At 38.7% G+C, this 20106-nt stretch overlaps 1 protein-coding gene across 1 annotated transcript in view; it reads left to right on the plus strand.

Moving 5' to 3' along the window:
* The first annotated feature begins 629 nt into the window (after positions 1-629).
* ASZ1 (ankyrin repeat, SAM and basic leucine zipper domain containing 1) overlaps positions 630-20106 on the plus strand; it is a 107017-nt gene continuing 87540 nt past the window's right edge. Inside the window, exons 1-3 of the mRNA XM_036762102.1 lie at positions 630-811; positions 1514-1613; positions 10519-10641. Of these exons, the coding sequence (XP_036617997.1) occupies positions 710-811; positions 1514-1613; positions 10519-10641 (325 nt within the window). The 5' untranslated portion in view covers positions 630-709. The remainder of the gene's footprint in view (positions 812-1513; positions 1614-10518; positions 10642-20106) is intronic.

The following is a 20106-nucleotide window of genomic DNA, read 5'->3' on the forward strand; positions in this document are numbered from 1 at the left end:
CTGGAGTCTGAAAGATGTGAGTTCAAATACAGCCGCAGACTTACCAGAGGTGTGACCCTGGGCAAGTCACTTAACCCTTGTTTGCCTTAGTTTCCTCATATATACAACGGGAATAGAACCTACCTCCCCAGGCTATTGGGAGAAAATAATTGTAAAGTGCTTTGCATAATGCCTGACATAATAAGCACCACCTACATATTAGCTATTATTATTATTGTTAAATTATTACAAAATGGTTGTGGAAAGAACACTGACTTTGTAGTCAAGACCACCATGGTTCAAATGCTGCCCCTGCTACTCAATACCTCCAGAGTTTCGTGCCAGTCATTTCACCGCTCTGCAAAATGAGCGGAAGGGCTCCAAGTTCTTTGAGGAATTCTGCCAACCTAGGGTTCCCGGATGAGAAAGGCAAAATGTTGCTAGGCAAGACTGCCAACTTCTCCTCCAACGCGATACTACAAGTCTGCGGCTTATCACGTGCCGGGTTCCCCGCTGGAAAGCGCGCTGGGCATTGGGCCTGGGGGGTGGGGGGGGAGGGGCACGCACCTGCAGCCGGCGTCTCAGGCCCTCGCCGTCCTAGGCCTTCCCCGCGCGCCCCTCTACTGCGCAGGTGCGGCGGGCTTCCGGCTGCGCTGGGCGGGAGAGGCGGGAGAGGCAGGGTGTCCTCCTGTAGAGTCGGGCTTTGGAAGTCGGGCCGCCTTGGCCAAAGATGGCGGGCTCTCTGGGTTGTCTGGTCGTGGCAGGTGGAGGAGAGAGCAGCGACAGCGAAGAGGACTACTGGGATATCGGGTACATGGATCGTGCGCCTCAGGTAGGGGGAAAGGCCCCGGTTTTGTCCCTGCAGTCGTCGGCCCCACCCCCCCAGGCCCAGGCCCAGGCCGAGGATGAGGCGCGGCCCAGATTCGGGCCCTTCTGGAGCCCGAGGTCTCGTGAAGCTGCGGCCTGGCGCTGCCCGCCCCCCCTGCCCTGGGAACGAAACCTCACGGGGCCCTCGCCTCTTGTTCAATGGTTGTTTCCAATAAAATGAGACTTGGGTTACGTGGTTCTGGAAATCTCCCCAAGCTTTTTGTTGCTGGATGTAGAAAAAAGCACCGTCCGCCCCAATTTTCACATACACGAGGATTTAGCGCTGTTTTACCGTGAATTAGTGCTGAATCCCAGAGCGGAGTTCTACTGAATTCTGCTGTTTCTAAAAGCCTTATTTTCATCTTGACCATCATATTTAAAGATAACTCAGGTAGGGATTCTCTTTTTACGATTAACAAAAAGTGAGATAAGCATATCATCTGTGATATTTTTGTCAAAAGATTATGATAAAAAAGAGATTCCTTTTTTTGTTTTTTTAAAAAGTATCTAAAGAGGATGCTTAGTGTTGTGACCTAAAGCTGCACACAATGGCAAGATAAGTAAGAAGCATGCTTTATATCCTTTTTTTTTTGGTAGTGATTGTATTAAATGGCTGCTGAGGGTCCCTTCCAGCCTAAAATGTATGATTCTTTTTCTGCTTCTTTAGACTATGAAAGGGTCATTAGTGACTGAAGAAAAAGGTGAAATCTTTAAGAAAGCTTTGACTTCAGGAGATGTTTCACTGGTTGAAGAACTTCTGAATTCTGGTGAGAGAGAAGTTGTGGACTTAAGTTAATTTTCCCTTGACAAAATTGTGACAACTCAAAAGATTTGAAAGTGTTTCTTTTTTTTTTTCCTCCAGTATAAAATGCCCTGCTGTGAACCAGAGTACAAAGGGATTTGTTCAATGGGCTTCTCTAAATTTTTTTTTCTCATTTTACATAATCTTTTCACTTTGAATATTTCTGATCAATAGTTTCTGGATACACACACATAAATATCTAATGTTGAAAGTAAAAGATTGCTAACTATTAAGTTCTACAGATGTTATCTACACCCCACCTCCTTTCTTGATTCTTTTACAATGGCTATACCTCAGGTCTGGAATGTTCTGCCCCCTGATGTTGGCCTCTTTGTCTCCTTTCAAGACCCATTTCAAATTCCACCTATTCCAAGAAACCTTTCTTGGTCCTCCCAGCTACTAATGCCTTTCTTTCTCAGAGTATTTTCCATTTTCTCTGTATAATTAGGTCCCAGTTTCATCAAATAATGAATCCTGTGATATTCCAATTCCCTCTTTTGAAAGTTATAATTTTATGTAAAATGTGGTAATTGATCCCAGTCCGATGGAAATATGCAGTGAACACTTTTTAAAAATAAGGATTTTTTTTATTGTCACACTGTAATAGCAAAGGATAAGGAAAATGTATTTTTGATTTAAATTTATTACAAAGTAAGGGAATAGTTATAAAAAGCAAAATTTTAAGAATTCTGAACAATGCATCTAAAGATAAATGATGATATGATGACAAGATGATCATTGTTTAAAATATTTTAGCATTGTAGATTGAATTGTGTTTTCTTTACATCTTCATACCTATGCTGGTAGTGCAGAGAGCTTTATTCATATCTCTAAGGATTTATAATCTTATGTTTTCGCAAAATGAACCAAGTGTAGTCAGATAGCCTGGGGCATTATCTAAAATCAGAAATGTTTTAAATGTGATATTGTCATCCTTGCAATATTTTTCAACATGTGGGCTAAAGTAACCTGAAAACCAGTCTTCAAAAACAGCTGTCACCCATGTTTTCTTATTTGACTGCTGAAGAATTGGAAGTGATTGATGGTCATAGCTTCTAAGGGTGAGGATTTTGAGACCAATTAACAAGGATTGGTTTCATTTAAAATCCCTCTTACATTACCTCCCAATAAAAGTGTTAGGTAATCCTTAGATACTTTTAAGTCCAAGTCAAGTTTTTTCTTCCTTAGAAATGAAAGTGTAGATCTGTCTATAGATACCTAGCTCATATCCATGTTGTCGTTCAGTCGTTTTTCAGTGTGTCAGACTCTTTGTGACACTATTTGGGGTTTTCTTGGCAAAGATACTGGAGTGGTTTGCTATTTCCTTCTCTAGCTCATTTTACAGATAAGGAAACCGAGGCAAACAGGTTTAAGTGACTTGCCGAGGGTCACACAGCCAGTAAGTGTCGGAGGCTGGATTTGAACTCAGGAAGATGAGTCTTCCTCACTCCAGGCCTAGCACTCTATCCACTGTGCCATGTAACTGCTCTCATTCATGTCCCTCCTCTTTTTTCAAACCTCTGATGAGTCCTGTTCAACTTCCTTAGCACTCAATAGTGGTACCAATCATGTTATGCGTAGTTATATGTATACGTATATATATATAGGTTATGCGTATGTATTGTTATAATTTTCTATACAAATGACTGATGATAAATTGAGTTTGGATGGCTGGGGTTGGAGGATTAGGGGAAGGACTGAATTACGGAGGGCACTGAGTACCGGGATGAAAAGTTTGTCCTCAATCTGAAGCTTAGTTACTTTTTTTGTATGTTTTAGAAGGGAGTAACATTTAAATATTCAAATAGATTTTTGAGCTCATCAATTTAGATATTCACTCCTACAATGCAGATAAAAATGCATCTGTGCTTGCTCATCCTGTCAACTCTTGTCTATGTCCTCCCATAAGTTTCCCATGGGAAGTCTACTCAATTTCCTGGAAGTTGCCTTTGCTTTCTCCTGACAATAAAAGTGGACTCATGGAACATTGGCTGTTCATCTGTGTTAGCTCACTGTTACTACGTGACTAGCCCCTCTTCTCTCCTTACCAACAATTCTCCCATGATGTCTTTTACTCCTGTTCTTTGGTGTTCCTCCTTGGTCATATTTGCTTCCTACTCACACCTATTATTTACCTCTCTATTTCCCTTTGTTGATATTCAGCTTGAATTCTTTGGAGATAGTTTCATCCAGAAGCAGTACCAGGAAAATTTATAATTTGAAAGATGGGCATTTGTTTTCATAGGAAGCTTGAGATCTTTGGCACTTTGCAATTTTTTGAAGGCAGTGTGTCCTGCCCTCCTGTTCAGCTCAGGGTCCCATCCATCCACCTCTCCTGTCTTCCCCAGAGTTGAGAGTTAAGCAGCAGTATTCAAGATGGAATGAGGAGATATAGGTGTCAGGGAGACTAACCTGGAGAGTATCACGATAATTAGATGTGAAGTGATGAACAAGCGTGATGGCAATAGAGAGGAAAAGATCAGCTTCAGAAACATTTGACAGGAACTTCACTGAGGCAGCTTTGCCCTAGGCTTGAAGTCAAAAGGCTGGATCTTCATCACACTTCTGACACTTACCCGCTGTGTGACCATAGGAAGGTCACCTAACTTTCTGAGTTTCTGTATAGTCATTTGTAAAATGGGGATAATAGTAGTATGTACTTCACAGGCTTATCAAGAGGATCAGATGAGATCATGTATGTAACATACTTTGCAAACCTTCAAGTGCAACATAAATGTAAGCTGCTACTTTGATGAGAACAAGGAATTGAACATGACTCTAAGGTTTTGAGCTTGGAGAACTGGCAGAATAATTGTTTTATGTCATCTCGTAGTGTCTCCCTCAATGTTAAACACATAGTAGCTATTCAATAAATATTAGTCAAGTTCATTAATAAATGGATAAAAGCAAGACTAATGGAACAACTTTGTTTTCTTAATATTGGAGATAAGATTGTGTAGGGTTAATGGAATATAAGATCTTCTCCGTCCATTAATAAGCCTATATGACCATATGTTTCCCCTTTTTTCCTGGAGCAGGGGTTGTGTTCCCAGGTCTCAAGGTACACAGATATTTCAATCATAGATGTCTTGCTGCCTTGAGCTCTGGCCCAGCTCACAGTTGTGATACATTCTGAGTCACATAGAGCCCACTGCGGGAGGAACTTGCCTAAGGGGAAGCTTGCTTGCAGTAAGGCTTTCACACTTTTTTTGTAATTAGGCACTGAGTCAAGTAGGTTGTGATGCCTTCTGGCTCTGAGAAAGATGTGTGTGTGTGTATGCGTATGCATGTTCATACATATATATTTGTGTGTGCGTGTGTGCTGAGGTGAGATTTTGCTTTGGGGCTCACTCATGGGAAAGAATGTTCTTGAGATTTGGCCAGAGGAGACTCTGGGTAGCCACTGTTAAGGAGCCCCCTCCCCCCTCCTTTGTAAACCCAGGTGTTGGCACTCCCTGTCTAGTGACCATGTATCTATTACTTTGTTCTGACAGCTGGAACCCTGTCTGCTGAATGGCTGTGCTATTTTTTCTGCTTGTATTTTCTCCAAGTTCAGAGTGCTTACCTTTCCCCTGAACTATTGAATGCTTTATATATGTTTGATTAAAGTAAGATTATTGACCCCCTTAAAGTTGCCTTTCCTTTAGGAAAGCAGATCAAAGAATCTGTGCTAGCAGGCCATCCTGGGTATGCTAGAGGGCTTGCTGTTACTGATTGATAGTAATTTTACTTTATTTTTTCAAATGAAATCCTCCTTTCTCTCCATACTTCACCACACTCTGTGGAGAAAGCATGAAAAACAGAATTTTTGTTACAAACTTAGTCATGCAAAGCATTTCCCTATTGGCCATATTAAAAAAAAATCTCAATCTCACCTCTCACGAGATAGGTGTCCTGTGTAATCCTCTGAAATTATGGATTGGTCATTGTTTTGATCAGAATTCCCAAACCTTTCAAAGTTGTTTGTCTATACAATATTGTTGTTGTTCTATAAATAATGCTCCTGGTTCAAATTCTTTCTGTATCCGTTCATACATGTCTTCCCAGATGTCTCTGAAACCACTCCTTCATCATTCCTTATAACACAGTAGTATTTCCATTATGTTCATATATGATAACTTGTTTGGCCATTTCCTGATTGATTGACACCCCTCAATTTTTGATTATTTGCTACCACAAACAGAACTGTTATAAATACCTTGTAAAAATGGGCCCTCTTTTCCTCTTTCCCTGATTTGTTTTGGGTATAGACCTTTAGCACTGGTTCAAAGAATATGCACAGTTTAATAAATTTTGAGGCATACTTCTAAATTGTTTTTCACAATGGCTGGATAAGATCATGTAGTTCCATCAGAAGTGCATTAATATCCTCAGCCCCTCAAGTATTTGCCATTTTTCTTCTTTGTCAGCTTTAACAATCTAATATGTGTGAAGTGAAACATCCAGAGATTTAATTTGCATTTCTTAAAAAAGCATTTTTTCATACTGATAGTAATTTTATATATTGTTCTTACATAGTTTCCTTTCTTTTTCTTAACACATTGTGTCCCATTTTTAGAAACTAAGGAAAAGGATAAAAGTAGAAACAGCACTTCACTACCCTTGTATTACTAGCCACTTATTTTCAGTTAGAATTATTGGAAACTTTAGCAGAAAGCTTGTAGGAAAAAGCATGTTTTCACAGTGATAATCACTTACTATATAAATGACAGTAGAAAATTTGGATAGGGAGAGACAGGGATGAAATCTGATTTTATTAGTATAGGGAACTTCCAAATAAGGTAATATATGTTAGTGCAGGTTGACATTTGGGAGTCTGTAGTAATTAATTTTTCAACATCTTGCATTTTTTCCTATTGGAAAAATAGTATTTTTTATTAATAGTATTACTGTGCTATTAGTAACAGTATTACTTTGTGAAACTTCTTTTTAATGATGGTATACCAACCTAACAGTCAACTGTAAGGTCTTACACTATACTGGCCAGTTGAAACCTTAAAAATAAAGTAGTTGGTCCATCTTTTCCAAGTTTAAAGTCAAATCAGTATACTGTATCTATACATATGTATAACATAATGTAAATATACTAAACTAGTAATAATGGTTTTTAAAAGTGTAATATAACTCACAGAGCATTCATGTGCTTCCATTTATTCTTTGAAATTGATATTCAGTTGAGAAATGTTTAAGCAGTTGAACTTTACTATGCCAGATGTAGGATCTTGAGCAGATAGATAAGTGGTATTAAAGAAATATAGATCTAGTATGGGTAAAACAGAGAGGTAAAATAGTGTAGTGTGTAGAGAATCTGCGTTCAGGTCCTATCTCTTCTATGCATGAACTGTGTATGATCCTTATGGATTACTCTATAAGACTACAGATTACAGACAAGATGCCAACCTACATTAGTAAAGAGAGTTTTCCTTATCCAGGATTTGTTTATACCAATGAAATTACATGTCCATTCCCTATATTGTAGGTACTACAGATATAGTCCTTTATTTTAATCTGAGACTCTACTGACTATTAAGAGTTTTGAATAGTGCCAAAGTCCTGGAACTCTTAAATTTTACTTCCCTAGCCTCTTCTAACATCCTCAGAGCTGTCGTGGCATGGTGAGGTTATGTTGGGTTTGGAGAGGACCTGGGTTAAAAAATATTGGCTCTATTACTTTGTGTGACCTTGGGCATGTCACCTCTCAAAGCCTCAGTTCCCCAACTGTAAAATGAGGGAATTGAACTAGGTGTCTTATAAGGTCAGTTACAGGTCTAAGTCTATGATCTCTTATAATATGGTCTAGCTCCAGGAGCTGTGAGGGCAAAGCAGTTTGTGTTCCTAGTGTTTAAAGATATTTTCTCACTGAGGAATGGGGGAGGACGGATGGACAGACAGACGGACCTCTGCCCTATATAAAACCAATTCAAAATAAAAAACATCTGATTTAGTGCAGTATCAAAAAATAAATGTTTCTGCAGATATTCTTCTTTCAAGCCTTGTTCTTATCCTAAAGGTCTGCTCTCATTTAACTTTTATCCAATACTTTCCTCTTTCTGCTTCAAAACTCCCAGCTATATATATTTTACATATTCTAAAATATTTTTAGTTAGCATTTAATCATAGAATCTCAGAGTCAGAAGGGAAGACATCCTGTTCAGTCTGTGCCTGTATGGGAATATCCTTAAAAACATCATTATTGGTGGTCACTTAGCCTTGTCTTCAAAAAGTTCAATACCAAGGAATTGACTCCTGAGCCTCATTCAGCTTTTGGGGAGCTGTGATTGACAGATGTTTCACCTTCTTTCAAGTCAGAATATGCCAATTTATAAATTCCATCCATTGTTCCTAGTACTGCTTTCTGGAGCCAAATAGAACAGGTTTGATTTTCTTGTCTACGTGATAGCTCTTGAAGATATATCATGTCTCCCTCTTGCTTCTTCCACCCACAAGTCTCTTCTTCAGTTTGGCCATCCCCAGTTCCTTGAACCAGGCTTTGTGTGGTATAACTTTCAGTCCTTTATCATCCTGTTTAGTATTATTTGTACATCTTCCAGCTTTTCATATGCTTTCTAAACTGTGGCACCCAGAATTATATGTGATATTCCTCATATGGTCTGAACAAGGCAGACTAATTCAATTCAACAAGTATATAAGTGCCTAATATGTGCCAGGTGTTGTGCTAGGCACTGGACGTATGAAGACAAAATAGTCCCTTTCCATAAGCTTGCTTACATTCTAGTTCAGGGTGATAGTGGTTACTTGATTACATATATGAATATGTACGAAGTAAATGAAAAATAAGAGGTAAGTGGTGGTAAGAAGGAAAAGCGCTAGAGGTTGTGAAGATCAAGAAGGGCCTCTCAGAAGAGGTGGTGCTTTAGCTGAGCCAATAGGCATGGGTGAGAGGAGAGGATATTCCAGGCATGACAACTTGTCTGAAAGCATGAAAGTTGGAGATATAATATATCTGCTATTGCAAATGCTGACTCAATCCTTCACGATTTCTGTGTCAAGAATCCATAGCAAGTTGAGGAGAGCTGCATTACGTATGCCTATATGATACCTGACCATGGTTTTGTTTTGTTTGTTTTTTTTCATTTTTCTTATAAAATATTTATAAAGTGTTTCTCGAAGAGACTGTACAGCTGTCCTTTTAATAAATAGGCATTTTAAGAAAGCCATTTAAGTGCTTACTTAAAGATAAGTACATTGCTAAGTGCTAGGGATACAAATAAAAAAGAATATAGTCCTTGTCCTCAATGAACTTAATCTGTAATTGAAGAAGATGTTGCAAGTAGAAGAGTTCTACTGTAACGTGAATAGAAAAGGCAGGTGTTCCTAAGGGTTTAGCTACAGAGATCATGATAAGGCCCAGTAGTCTTCACAGTGCTTCCAGGTGTCCTGCTTCACAGGAGTGGCCCATGATCCCCAGAAACTGCAGTCTTTACCTTGGGGTCTTTTTGGTTGCAAACAAATAGCACATTTGGTGACCTAAATCGTATCAGATAAGCAATTTTGTTTGAAAGAGATCTTTAATGAAGATCAGTAAGCATAAAAATTGGGGGGAAATTTCTAGTTTGTGTGGATTTCCCAAAGGGCAGTGCAGAAATGCTGCATGGCAGATATGGATAGAGTGTGGCATATGGTAAAGAGCTGCAAGAAAATGATATAAAATATGTTATGAGATCTATAAGTGGAAAAGGAATTGGGCCAGTCTTGCAGCAAGAGAACCAGATTGTGTTGTACTGTATCTAGCATAAAGATATCTAGAGGAAGGTCCCCAGCACATCAGCTGCACCCTCTGTAGAGAATTTATGGGAAGACATAGACAAACATTGCATACGCTTAATTAGATCACAGTCACCCTGAAAGAAGTCACATCGGTGAGATCACAAAATTGAAATATTGGGTAATGTGTGAAGCATAAATATAACCGATGATTGAAGTAGAAATAACTTGTATAGGAGGTGTGAGAAAGAAGGGAACAAGCAGGTCAGGTAGAAACATGAATTTCCCAAAGCAAAAGCAGAAGTGGTGGGGAATTATGTTGGATCAAATACTTATGATAGCTATATGTTGGTATCTTGGGCCCAAAGATTTGGTGTATTTAAAAAAAGGAACCTGCAGGGTGTGAGAGGGCAGGACAGCCTCAAAGTAGAAGAAACTTCACCCCAGCTGGTTCATGGGATAGTAGTAGATATAGAGCTGGAAGAGACCTTTGAGTTAATTCAGCTCCCTCATTTTGTAGCTGAGAGAAATGAGGCCCAGAAAACTTAAATGAGTAAATGCTCAGAGTCAAAGGAATGACTAGAATTTGAATCCAAGTCTCCTAAAGTTAAATCCAGCAGTCTTGCCTACATCCCTGTGTGTAATAGGATAATAGCAAAATGGAAAGTTGAATGAAAGTTATATACTGTGAAGTTTCTTTACATAATTTTTTTTCACATTATGCTACTTGCTATTGAAATTTATAAAAAAAATTTTATATATTCTTCTAGGGGTCATATAAAGTAGCCTTTAACACAGATGTTCTGCCTCCTGAAGTCATTGTCACCAAGGGTTTCTAGTATAATAAGGAATACATGTCTTCACTTTATATACATTCCTTAAATCTAAATATGTTTTGGTTAAAGTATATTTTAGCTATAGTGATAGCATCACTGAATTTTAGATCTGACAGGAACCCAAAAAATCATCTAATCCATTTCTCCAGTAAGAAACTGAAGCTCTCAAAATTTGTATATCGTTTGAAGTCACAATAATGGGGACAAAGCAGTATTTATTTTCTCACTCAGAATAAAAGCGCATTTCATGGCCTCTGGAGCTTTTTGCAAGATTCCTTCTAATCCCAGGGCCTATTTATATGTTTACAGGAATGAGTGTAGAATCCAGTTTTCAATTTGGATGGACTCCTCTTATGTGTGCTGCTAATATTGCTAATGTGGAGTTGGTGCGTATCTTGTTGGACAGAGGGGCTAATGCAAGCTTTGATAAGGGTAAGATATTTAAGAATTAACACATGATAAACTTTATTATTTATGTATATTATCTTGATGAATCCCACATAGTACACTGTTATAAACAAAATAATTTCATCTAGGTACTGTTTTAAGTACCAACCAAAATTAAATTTGAAATAATAGATATTTTGAAACTTTCTGTTAACAGGGAGATGGGATTCTTTTACCATCCTGCATCTCTTTTTCTTTTATTGAAAATGACTAAAAAGGTCCCTGTCCTTTGACCCATAGAAAGACCTCACATACATTTAAAATATGTGTAGCAGCACTTTTTCTACCTACAAAGAGCTGGAAACAAAGTAAATGCTAATCGATCTTGCAATGTCTATACAAATTGTGGTACAAGAATGTAATGGAATGCTATTGCATTATAACAAATGATGAAAATGAAGACTACATTGAAGCATGGGAAGATTTCAGTGAACTGATGCAACGTGAAGTAAGAGGAATCAAGAATACTAGAAATTATAACTAAATAATGTAAGTGGAAAGAAAAACAGAAAAAAAAACCCAAACCTTAATGCTGTGCAAATTATGATGACCAAGTTTGGTCCCGCAAGAAAAGTTAAGAAAACACATCTCTCCTTTGTAGAGATGGGGGACAGTAGGTTCAGATCAATCAAGCAGCAAACATTAAGCATCTACTGTCGGCCAAGCATTGAAGACACAGAGACAAAAATGACAGACCCTTAACTGAGGGAGATTATATTACATTCATTATATTTTATATATTGTCAGACTTCATCAATAGTTTGATCAATTATGCTGATGAACTGCTTTGTTTTCTCCTTAATTCTTTCTAGTAGGGGATACGGGGAAAGGAAATAGAATTGAAGTAATATAAAAACAAGAGTAGTAATTTTTTTAAAAGCTTCAAACTAAAGAAATTAATAGGTAGTTCTTGCTGCTTCCACTGTTACCAACTCTTAACACCCCATATTTATAGGGATATGGGCCTTGCCTTGATTGTGTTGGCAGAACTACTCTCAAAAGTCCTGTTCTTAACCCTGGTCATTGACCTGTGGACCTAAGAGATACCATGAGAGTGAAATTCCCTGTCAGTGGGGTTTTGAATTCTCAGACCTTGTTCTCTTTGGTTGTGAAGGTATAGATGACAGCCCTAGCTCCAGCCCTGGTTAGTGACTTTTGAAATAAAGGTATATACTAGTAGTCCAGGCTTGACCTATTACTCATCTAAGTGGTTTGATTAGATTCTGACAGGAAGTGACGACTCTGAGAGTCTTAACAGGAGGCTGTAATAGTGGTACATTAACTTTTACTGCAACCAGAGGCCAGTAGTGTATGTGAACAAGGTACAGCAATGAAACCTATAGGAAGAAAATAAGTAGGGGGGCGGGGTAGGATATGGGAAAAGCAGAGCTCTGTCTCAGGGAACTAGGTAATATATGTGAAAAAGAAGAGCTGATACCTGGGATCACCAGAGAGTAGGAGACAACTGTGCTATCAAGGCACTGGCAGTTATTGCTCCACTGACAATGTCCCCATATGTATAGTGGGGAACTTTTTTCAAGATGCACAGTAAGCAAAGGACCACCCAGTGATCTAATCTTAGACCATCTATACAGTGATAGCCATATTCCTGGAGATGGGTAAAAAATGGTCACTTATCAGGATTCAGTCAGAGGAGACCAAGTCATGGAGGTTCAGCAAGCCAGCTAGTAAGTTTCCACAGCAAATTAAAACTACATCACAAATCAGATTTACAAGACGAATCCCAGGTTATGAAATGGAGTCTAAAAACATCGAAGATCACACAACAATACAAATTTCTATTACATACCTGTAAATATACAAAGAAAACAGAACTGGGCACAGGTTTATGAAAAGGCCTCATGAGTGAGGACTAGTTTATCTTGTTTAGACTTTAAACTTCTATTTGTATTAATTATTTTTGTTCCCTTCCTTTCAAAGGATTTTATTCTTTAAGTTCCTCCTCTATTTTAAATTTCATAATTTGACTTTCTTAGAATTCCTTGCTACCTTCCAGTTGAGCCTATTCCTTAGATAGAGCCAAGAAAAATCAGGTATATGCCCATATTTCTAAGTCACCTTTATTCACTAACCTTTACTCCTTTGAGGTTCACTCCATTTGTTTATATCAGTGATAGCAAATACCTGTGTGTGTGTTTTAAATGAAGCTCCATTTTTACTCTTCCTTAGTAAGTTGAGTGTCTACCTGATTCAGTCTTCCCTTCCAATTGAACCTCTTGTCATCAACCTTAGTGACTTCAATATTCAGGTTGGTGGCCCTTTTATCTCCCAGTTCACAAACCTTCTTTACTCCAAGGAATTTTTAGTTTCATTCTCAAACCACTCCCATAAGGGGTCATAACTGAGACCTCAACATCACCTAAAACTCTTCTGCCTTCAACATTTTAAATTCTAAACTTCACCTGATCACAAATTTCAAACCTATCTCTCCTACTGGGTCTACAATGCCTAGATTGTTCTCTACCTTTACCTCTGCCTCTTCAAAGTCTACCTCACCTCAAAGGTAAAGCTCCGATGCCTTCACCTCTTAAGAGACTTTTCTTGATTCCTTCCAGTTGTTAGTGCCCTCCCTCCTCCCCCTGCAAAAACTAACAAACCATATTTATTTTGTGTATAATTTTCATCTACTTACCTTTGGGTATATGTTGTTTTCATCCACTTGAAAGTTAGCATTTTGCGGGCAGGAACTGGAGTATTGGACTGGAATATTTCTGTCTTTTTGTTTTTGAAACTTAGACATAGTACCCACATAGTATGTGCTTAATAAAGACTTGTTGAAAGAAGAAATGAATTTTATTCATCTTTTATTGACGTTATCACTCTCCTCATAGTGACTTTCCCATACTTTATACTCCTCAAATTCCAAACTCTACCCCCAAACCTCTGTCTTAGTAGATGACCTCATCTCCTACTTTATATTATATCTTAACTGCTGTCATCTCTACCATGTAAAACATTCATAAATCCCCACCCATTCTCTCCTCCTTTTCTTTGGTCTTCAGAGAACAAGGTAGCCTTTCTCTTTGCCAGGATAATAATGCTCTTGTGTCCTTAACTTCACCCCCTCTCATCTTCTTTGGAAGCTAGCACATCTGTAATTTCTCTGTATTTACTGCTTTACCTCTGTCTGTGGAAATATTAAGATATCCTTATCTTTATAAACAAAACAAAGAGAATAGAATAAATGGGGGAAATAGGATGGAAGAAAATACAGTTAACAATCATAACTGAAAAAATTTTTGAAGCAAGTTTCTCTGATAAAGGCCTCATCTCATATAAAGAAATGAGTCAGATTTATAAAAATAACAGCCATTCCCCAATTGATAAATGATCAAAAAATATGAAGTCACTTTTCAGATGAAGTAATCAATGCTATCTATAGCCATATGAAAAATTGCTCTAAATCATTATTGATTGGAGAAGTGCAAATTAAAACAATCTTGAAGTACTACCTCACACCTATTAGATTGGCTAATAGGACAGAAAAGGAAAATGACAAATGTTGGAGGGGATGTGGGAAAATTCAAAGGCCTATAAAACTGCATACCCCGTTGACCTAGCAATACCACTACTAGGTCTGTATCTCAAAGGAGATTAAAAAAATTCATAAAAGAAAAGGGCCTATATGTACAAAAATATTTATAGCAGCTCTTTTCTGGTGGCAAAGAATTGGAAATTGAGGGGATGGCCATCAGTTGGAATGGCTGAACAAGTTGTGACATATGATTGTGTTAGAATGCTGTTGTGCTATAAGAAATGATGCACTAGATGCTCTCAGAAAAACCTGGAACTGATGCAAAGTGAAATGAGTAGAACCAGGAGAACACTGTACACAGTAATAGCAATATTGTAAGATAATAAGCTGTGAATGACTTAGCTATTCTCAGCTATACAATGATCCAGGACAACTCTGAAGGACTTGTGATGAAAAATGCTATCCATCCCCAGAGAAAGAACTGATGGAGTCTGAGTACAGATCGAAGCATACTTTTTTAACTTTATTTATTTTTCTTTGGTTTTCATTTTGGTCTATGTTTTCTTTTATAGCATGACTAATAGAGAAATACGTTTTGCGTGACTTTTAACCTATATCAAATTGCTTGCCTTCTCAATGAGGGGGTGGGGAAGGAGGGAGGAAATTTGGAACTCATTTTTAAAAAGGAATTTTGAAAATTCTTTTTACATGTAATTGAGAAAAAATTTAAAAGAAATTAGAAACAACAACAACAAAAAAGACTTCCTTTGACCTTGCCATCTCTCAAGCTTGGGTTTTGTGTATTCTGTTCTGTTCACTGCTAAACTACTAGAAAGAATAGGCTATACTCACTGTGTTAACGTTCTTACCAGTCATTCACTTTTTTTATCCCTTTGTATTCTAATTTTGGATTCCTTGTCCCAAAGTATTGAAACTGCTTTTTATAAGCCCTCCATGAATCAATTAATTAATTAATTATGGGAACTAATGACTTTTTCTCAGTCTTTACTTTCCTTTAGCTTCTGGATACTCTCGTTCATCTTAACTTCTGTTATATTGTACTTTCCCAGATCATCTTTTACCTGTCTGACCCTTATGTATTGATGTTATCCCAGATCTTTTTATTTTCTGTCTACATCCTTGTTGAAAGCATTATCTTCCATTGTTTTGATTTCTGTATCTTAGATGATATCTCCCAAATCTTTGGCTCTGACCTAAATCACTTCCCCTGAAATCCAGTCCTGCATTTCTAACTGCCAGGTAACTTTCCATCTGATATTCCAACCTTAGAATGCTCAAAACCAAATTCGTCATCCTCCCCCACCCTTTCATTCTTGCTTCCCTCTTTCTGTTGAATTCCCCATCATAGGACCATAGGATTAACACTGTGGAGTCATCTTGGACTCTTCTCATTTTCCTAACAACAATAACAGCCAACATATATACAGTGCTTACTATGTGCCAGGCACTTTGCTAAGTGCTTTATTATTATCATTTCATTTTATCCTTAAGACAACCCTGCAAAGTAGGTGCTATTACTATCCCCATTTTATAGATCAGGAAACTGAGGCAAAGAGAGTTAAATGATTTGCCCAGAGTCACACAGCTAGTTCGTGTCTGACGTTGGATCTGAACTCAGATCTTCCGGACTCCAGGCCCAGCTCTATTCATGGTGCTACCTAGCTGTCCCAATAATAACTTTACAACTGGTCTTCCCACCTACCGTGTCTCTCCTCTCCAATCTATCTCTTATCCAGATGCAGAAATAATCTTTCTAAGGCACAGAGGTGACCACATCACATTCTTGCTCAAAAACCTTCAATGGTTCTCTCACATCTAGATTAACATTAAAAGTCTTACATTTAAAACCTTTCACATTGCAGCATCAGTATATGTTTCTGGCCTTTTCTCATATAATTCTCTTTTCCACTCTCTATTGAAATAAGACCACAACCTATTCACAAACTGAACATCTCAACCCCCCACTTCCCTATATTCACACTGACCATATTTTGTGCCTGAAATACAGTCTTTCCCTCTCTGTCTTTCCTTAAATCCTTTCACTTTAATGTTGAGCTTGGTTTTCATCTCTTTTGTGTGTTCTTTCCTGGTTCCCTCAGATGAAAAAGGGCTCTTCCTCCTAAAGCACTGACCCTGGATATCTCTTTTTCCCCTATTACTCCCTATCTTGTCTTATACTTATCTGTGTACTTATTGTGTTTATGTTTCCAGCCCCCACAAAAGATTATAAATTCCTTGCTCCCTAGCTCTCTCTCTATTTCTGGCCACTCAAACCCCACAGCAGTTGGCTTCCCCGTACCCATCCATAAGGGCTTCCTGGCCTCCCATCGGATCATACTTCAAGCACTCTCTTAGGCAACCCAAAGCAGATTGCCAAAGCCTAGGCAGTTCTGCCTTCCCTTTCCAGCTATAAACTGCCCCTGAATGCACTGGAACAATTCCTCATCATGCCCCCAAAGGCAGAACCTTTATGGACAATGATAATCTACCTGAACTCATTCCTTAATGATTAATATACTCCCTGGTCAGTCATACCCTCGCCACGTCAGCGACTCTAACTGCCTCCCCCACCCCCCAGCTACTGCTGCCATTCATTGCTCCTACATGTTCCTTCTCCACCATGCTCTCCTCCAACTTCCTCGTTATCATTTCCCTCACTCCATGCCCAGCAATCTCCTGTCCTAAAGCTCCCCAAATCTTTCACTGTGCTCTCTGGAATTCCTGCTCTATAAGTAACAAACTAGTTTTCATCTTAAACTTCCTGTCCTATACTAGGATACTCCTTCAAGCACCCTGACCTCTCAGTTCCTCACCTTATTTTCTGTGACCTGTTTTTCCACCTCATATCAGCTACATACAGTGATGGTCAAACTCTTGATTGTTTTATCACCCACAGATATACCACTTCCATGCTTTCATGTTCATAAACTGAAATTCCTTTATCCAAACATGTTCTGTTGTCATTACTCCTCTCCCTCTGCCCTACAACCCCAAAAACCTAGTCTTCATCTTCACAGTGACCTCCTTTTCCTCTGCATGTTAGTTTTTTCCCAGGCCATCACTCCTATACTAGCCTATACTTTTTTCTCTTCCCAATGTTAACTTGGTCCACCAGCTCAACTGTACGCCTCTCTCAAGTCCCTTACTCCTTTATCCTATCAGAAATTTTGCCCTGCCAAGCTTCTGCCCTGGATTACTCTTTCTTGCATATTGCTTAACAAAAATGGAGAAAATCATGGAGTCCTCACTGCAGTGAAGAAATCCCTTTATACCTCCTTAATTGACTCACCATTGCACTTTGAAAAGATGCTTTTCCAAGCCATCCTCAAACCTTCGTGGACTCCTCCTACTACTAATCTCTCAGCTGAGAACTTGACTCAGAGGTTGCTGAAAAAATTAGGGCCATTCACATTCCCTCTTCTCCATGCCTTTTTATCTCACATCACTAAGATGCCTTCTGCCATGATCTCTTCCTTTAGCCCCGTCTCACATGAAGAGATGACCATTCTCCTTGCCAAGGCAAACCCCTCTATTTGTACAAGTGATTCTATCCTGTACCATCTTCCCTAGGAGATTGCCCCTTTTGTCATCTTCCCTCTCTTTTCTTCAGTCTCTTTCTTCTAGATGCTTCCCTACTGTCTAAGTGTGCCAATGTCTCCCCATCCTCAAAAAGCCCTCACTTGATACATCCATTCCTCCTCACTATTGTTTTATATCTCTTCTCTGGCCAACCTTGAGAAGGCTGTTTACAATTAGTGCCTCCATATTTCTTCTCACTCCCATATTAACTCTTTGCAGTCTGGATTCTAGCTTCATCATTCAACTGAAACTACTGTCTCCAAAGTTATCAATGATCTCTTAATTGCCAAATTTAGTGAGCTTTTCTCAGTCTTCCTCCTTCTGACTTCCTTGTCTCTAGATTTTCATAACAATGCTCTCTCCTGGTTCACCTCCTATCTGTGAAATTATTCCTTCTCAGTCTCCTTTGCTGGATCTTCATCCTGGTCATACCCATTAATTGTGTGTGTCCTACATGTCTGTGTCTTGAGCCCTCTTCTCTCTATATACAGTTTCACTTGGTGATGTTCTCAGCCCCTATGTATTTAGCTATCATTGCTATATAAAGGACTCTCAGATTTATTTGTTCAGCCCTAACTTCTCTACTGACTCCACTTTCAAATCTCCCAACTGCTTACTGCACAATTTAATTTCAACATGTTCAAAACTGAACTCATTATCTCTGCCTCCTGGCCTACCCCGTACCCAAATATTTTTTATTACTGTAGAGGGTACTACTATCCTCCTACATACCGAGGCTCAAAATTTGGATTTGGAGAAGTCATCCTTGACTTCTCACTCTCGCTCCCCGCCTCACCCCAATCTTTGATCAGGTCATGTAAATGGCTCAAACAACAAGACAGAGAGACTGTGTTCCTGATGCTGTCTTTAGGTTCTCGTTAATCAGGATTGTAATCCAAAACAGCCTTTTTGGTGTGCTGAAGGCTCAGCACCAGATAGCAACATTAACCTTAGAGCTTTTGAGATTGTCTTATGTGCTGTCAGCCTCCCACTCCTGTTTTTGGTTCCTTGGTCCCTGGGCCTAAAATGCTCTTTTTCAATGTCTTCACTTGTTGGTTTCTTTTTCACCTAAGAATAGCCTTTTCCACTTGGCCTTTTATTTTAAATTTGTGAAATAAATTCTATAATAAAAAATGTAATTGCACATAAAACTGTGGATCTATTATATACAACTTGCTATTCCTTTTAAATATATGATAGTTATCATGTAAATTTCTTTTTCTTTTTTTTTCCCCTTTCTCTCCTCCCTATGCCCCACCCACCAAGTCCTAGAGGTGGCTACCATTAGACACACTTAGACTTCGAGTTTTAGCTAGGCAGCTAGGTGATGCAGTGGATAGAGTATGGGGCTTGGAGGAAGACTCATCTTCCTGAGTTCAAATCTGGCCTCAGACACTTACTAGCTCTGGGGAAGTCATTTAACCCTGTTTGGCCTCAGTTCCTCATCTGTAAAATGAGCAGGAGAAGGAAATGGCAAACCACTCCAGTATCTTTGTCAAATGAGGTCACAGACTAAACAACAAAATCTCTTAGAGTCCCCCTTCTCTCTTCTGATACTTCCACCACCTTGGTGCAAGCCCTCATCACCTCAGTTATGACAGTAGCCCTTTCTCAAATCATTCCCTCCTCCAGTCTGTCCTCTACTCAGCTCTCAAATTGATCTTCGAAAGCCCAAATCCTACCATGTCACCTGCACCCACATTCAGTCAACTCTAGTGACTTTCTTTTACCTCTAGTATCAAATATAAAATGCTCTGTTTGGCTTTTAAACCCTGCCATAACCTGCCCACTTTCTACCTTTACAGTTTTATTACAAATCCAGTGACATTGGCCAACTTTTAGGGTAGATGCTCCCATCTCCCAATTTCAGATATTTTTACTGGTGGTCCCCCTTACTTGAAACTCTTTCTTCATCTCTAATCCTAACTTCCCTGGCTTCCTTCAGGTCTCAAATAAAAAGTCCTGTCTTCTACAAAAAGTCTTTCCTAGTCTTCCTTAATCTTAGTGCCGTCCCTCTGAGGTTGTCCCCAATTTATCCTGTCTGTATCTAGTTTGTACATACTGTTTTCAATGTTGCCTCAACAATTAGATTGTCATCTCTTTGAAGGTAAGGACTGTCTTTTGCCTTTCTCTGTATGCCTAGGACTTAGCACATTACCTGGTACATAGTAGGCACTTAAAAATGCTTATTAATTGACCAACTTGAAGAGAAGACCTCTTGTTATTTTTTTATTCTGTTTATCTGCAACATCCAGCATAGTTCCTTGAACACATAAAGTGATTAATATATGTTTAAATAAATGAAAGGTAATTATTTGAGGAACTATCTTTCGAATTTAAATTTAATTCTTAAA

The sequence above is a fragment of the Trichosurus vulpecula genome, chromosome 5 (assembly GCF_011100635.1).
Source record: "Trichosurus vulpecula isolate mTriVul1 chromosome 5, mTriVul1.pri, whole genome shotgun sequence".
Lineage (NCBI taxonomy): Eukaryota > Metazoa > Chordata > Mammalia > Diprotodontia > Phalangeridae > Trichosurus > Trichosurus vulpecula.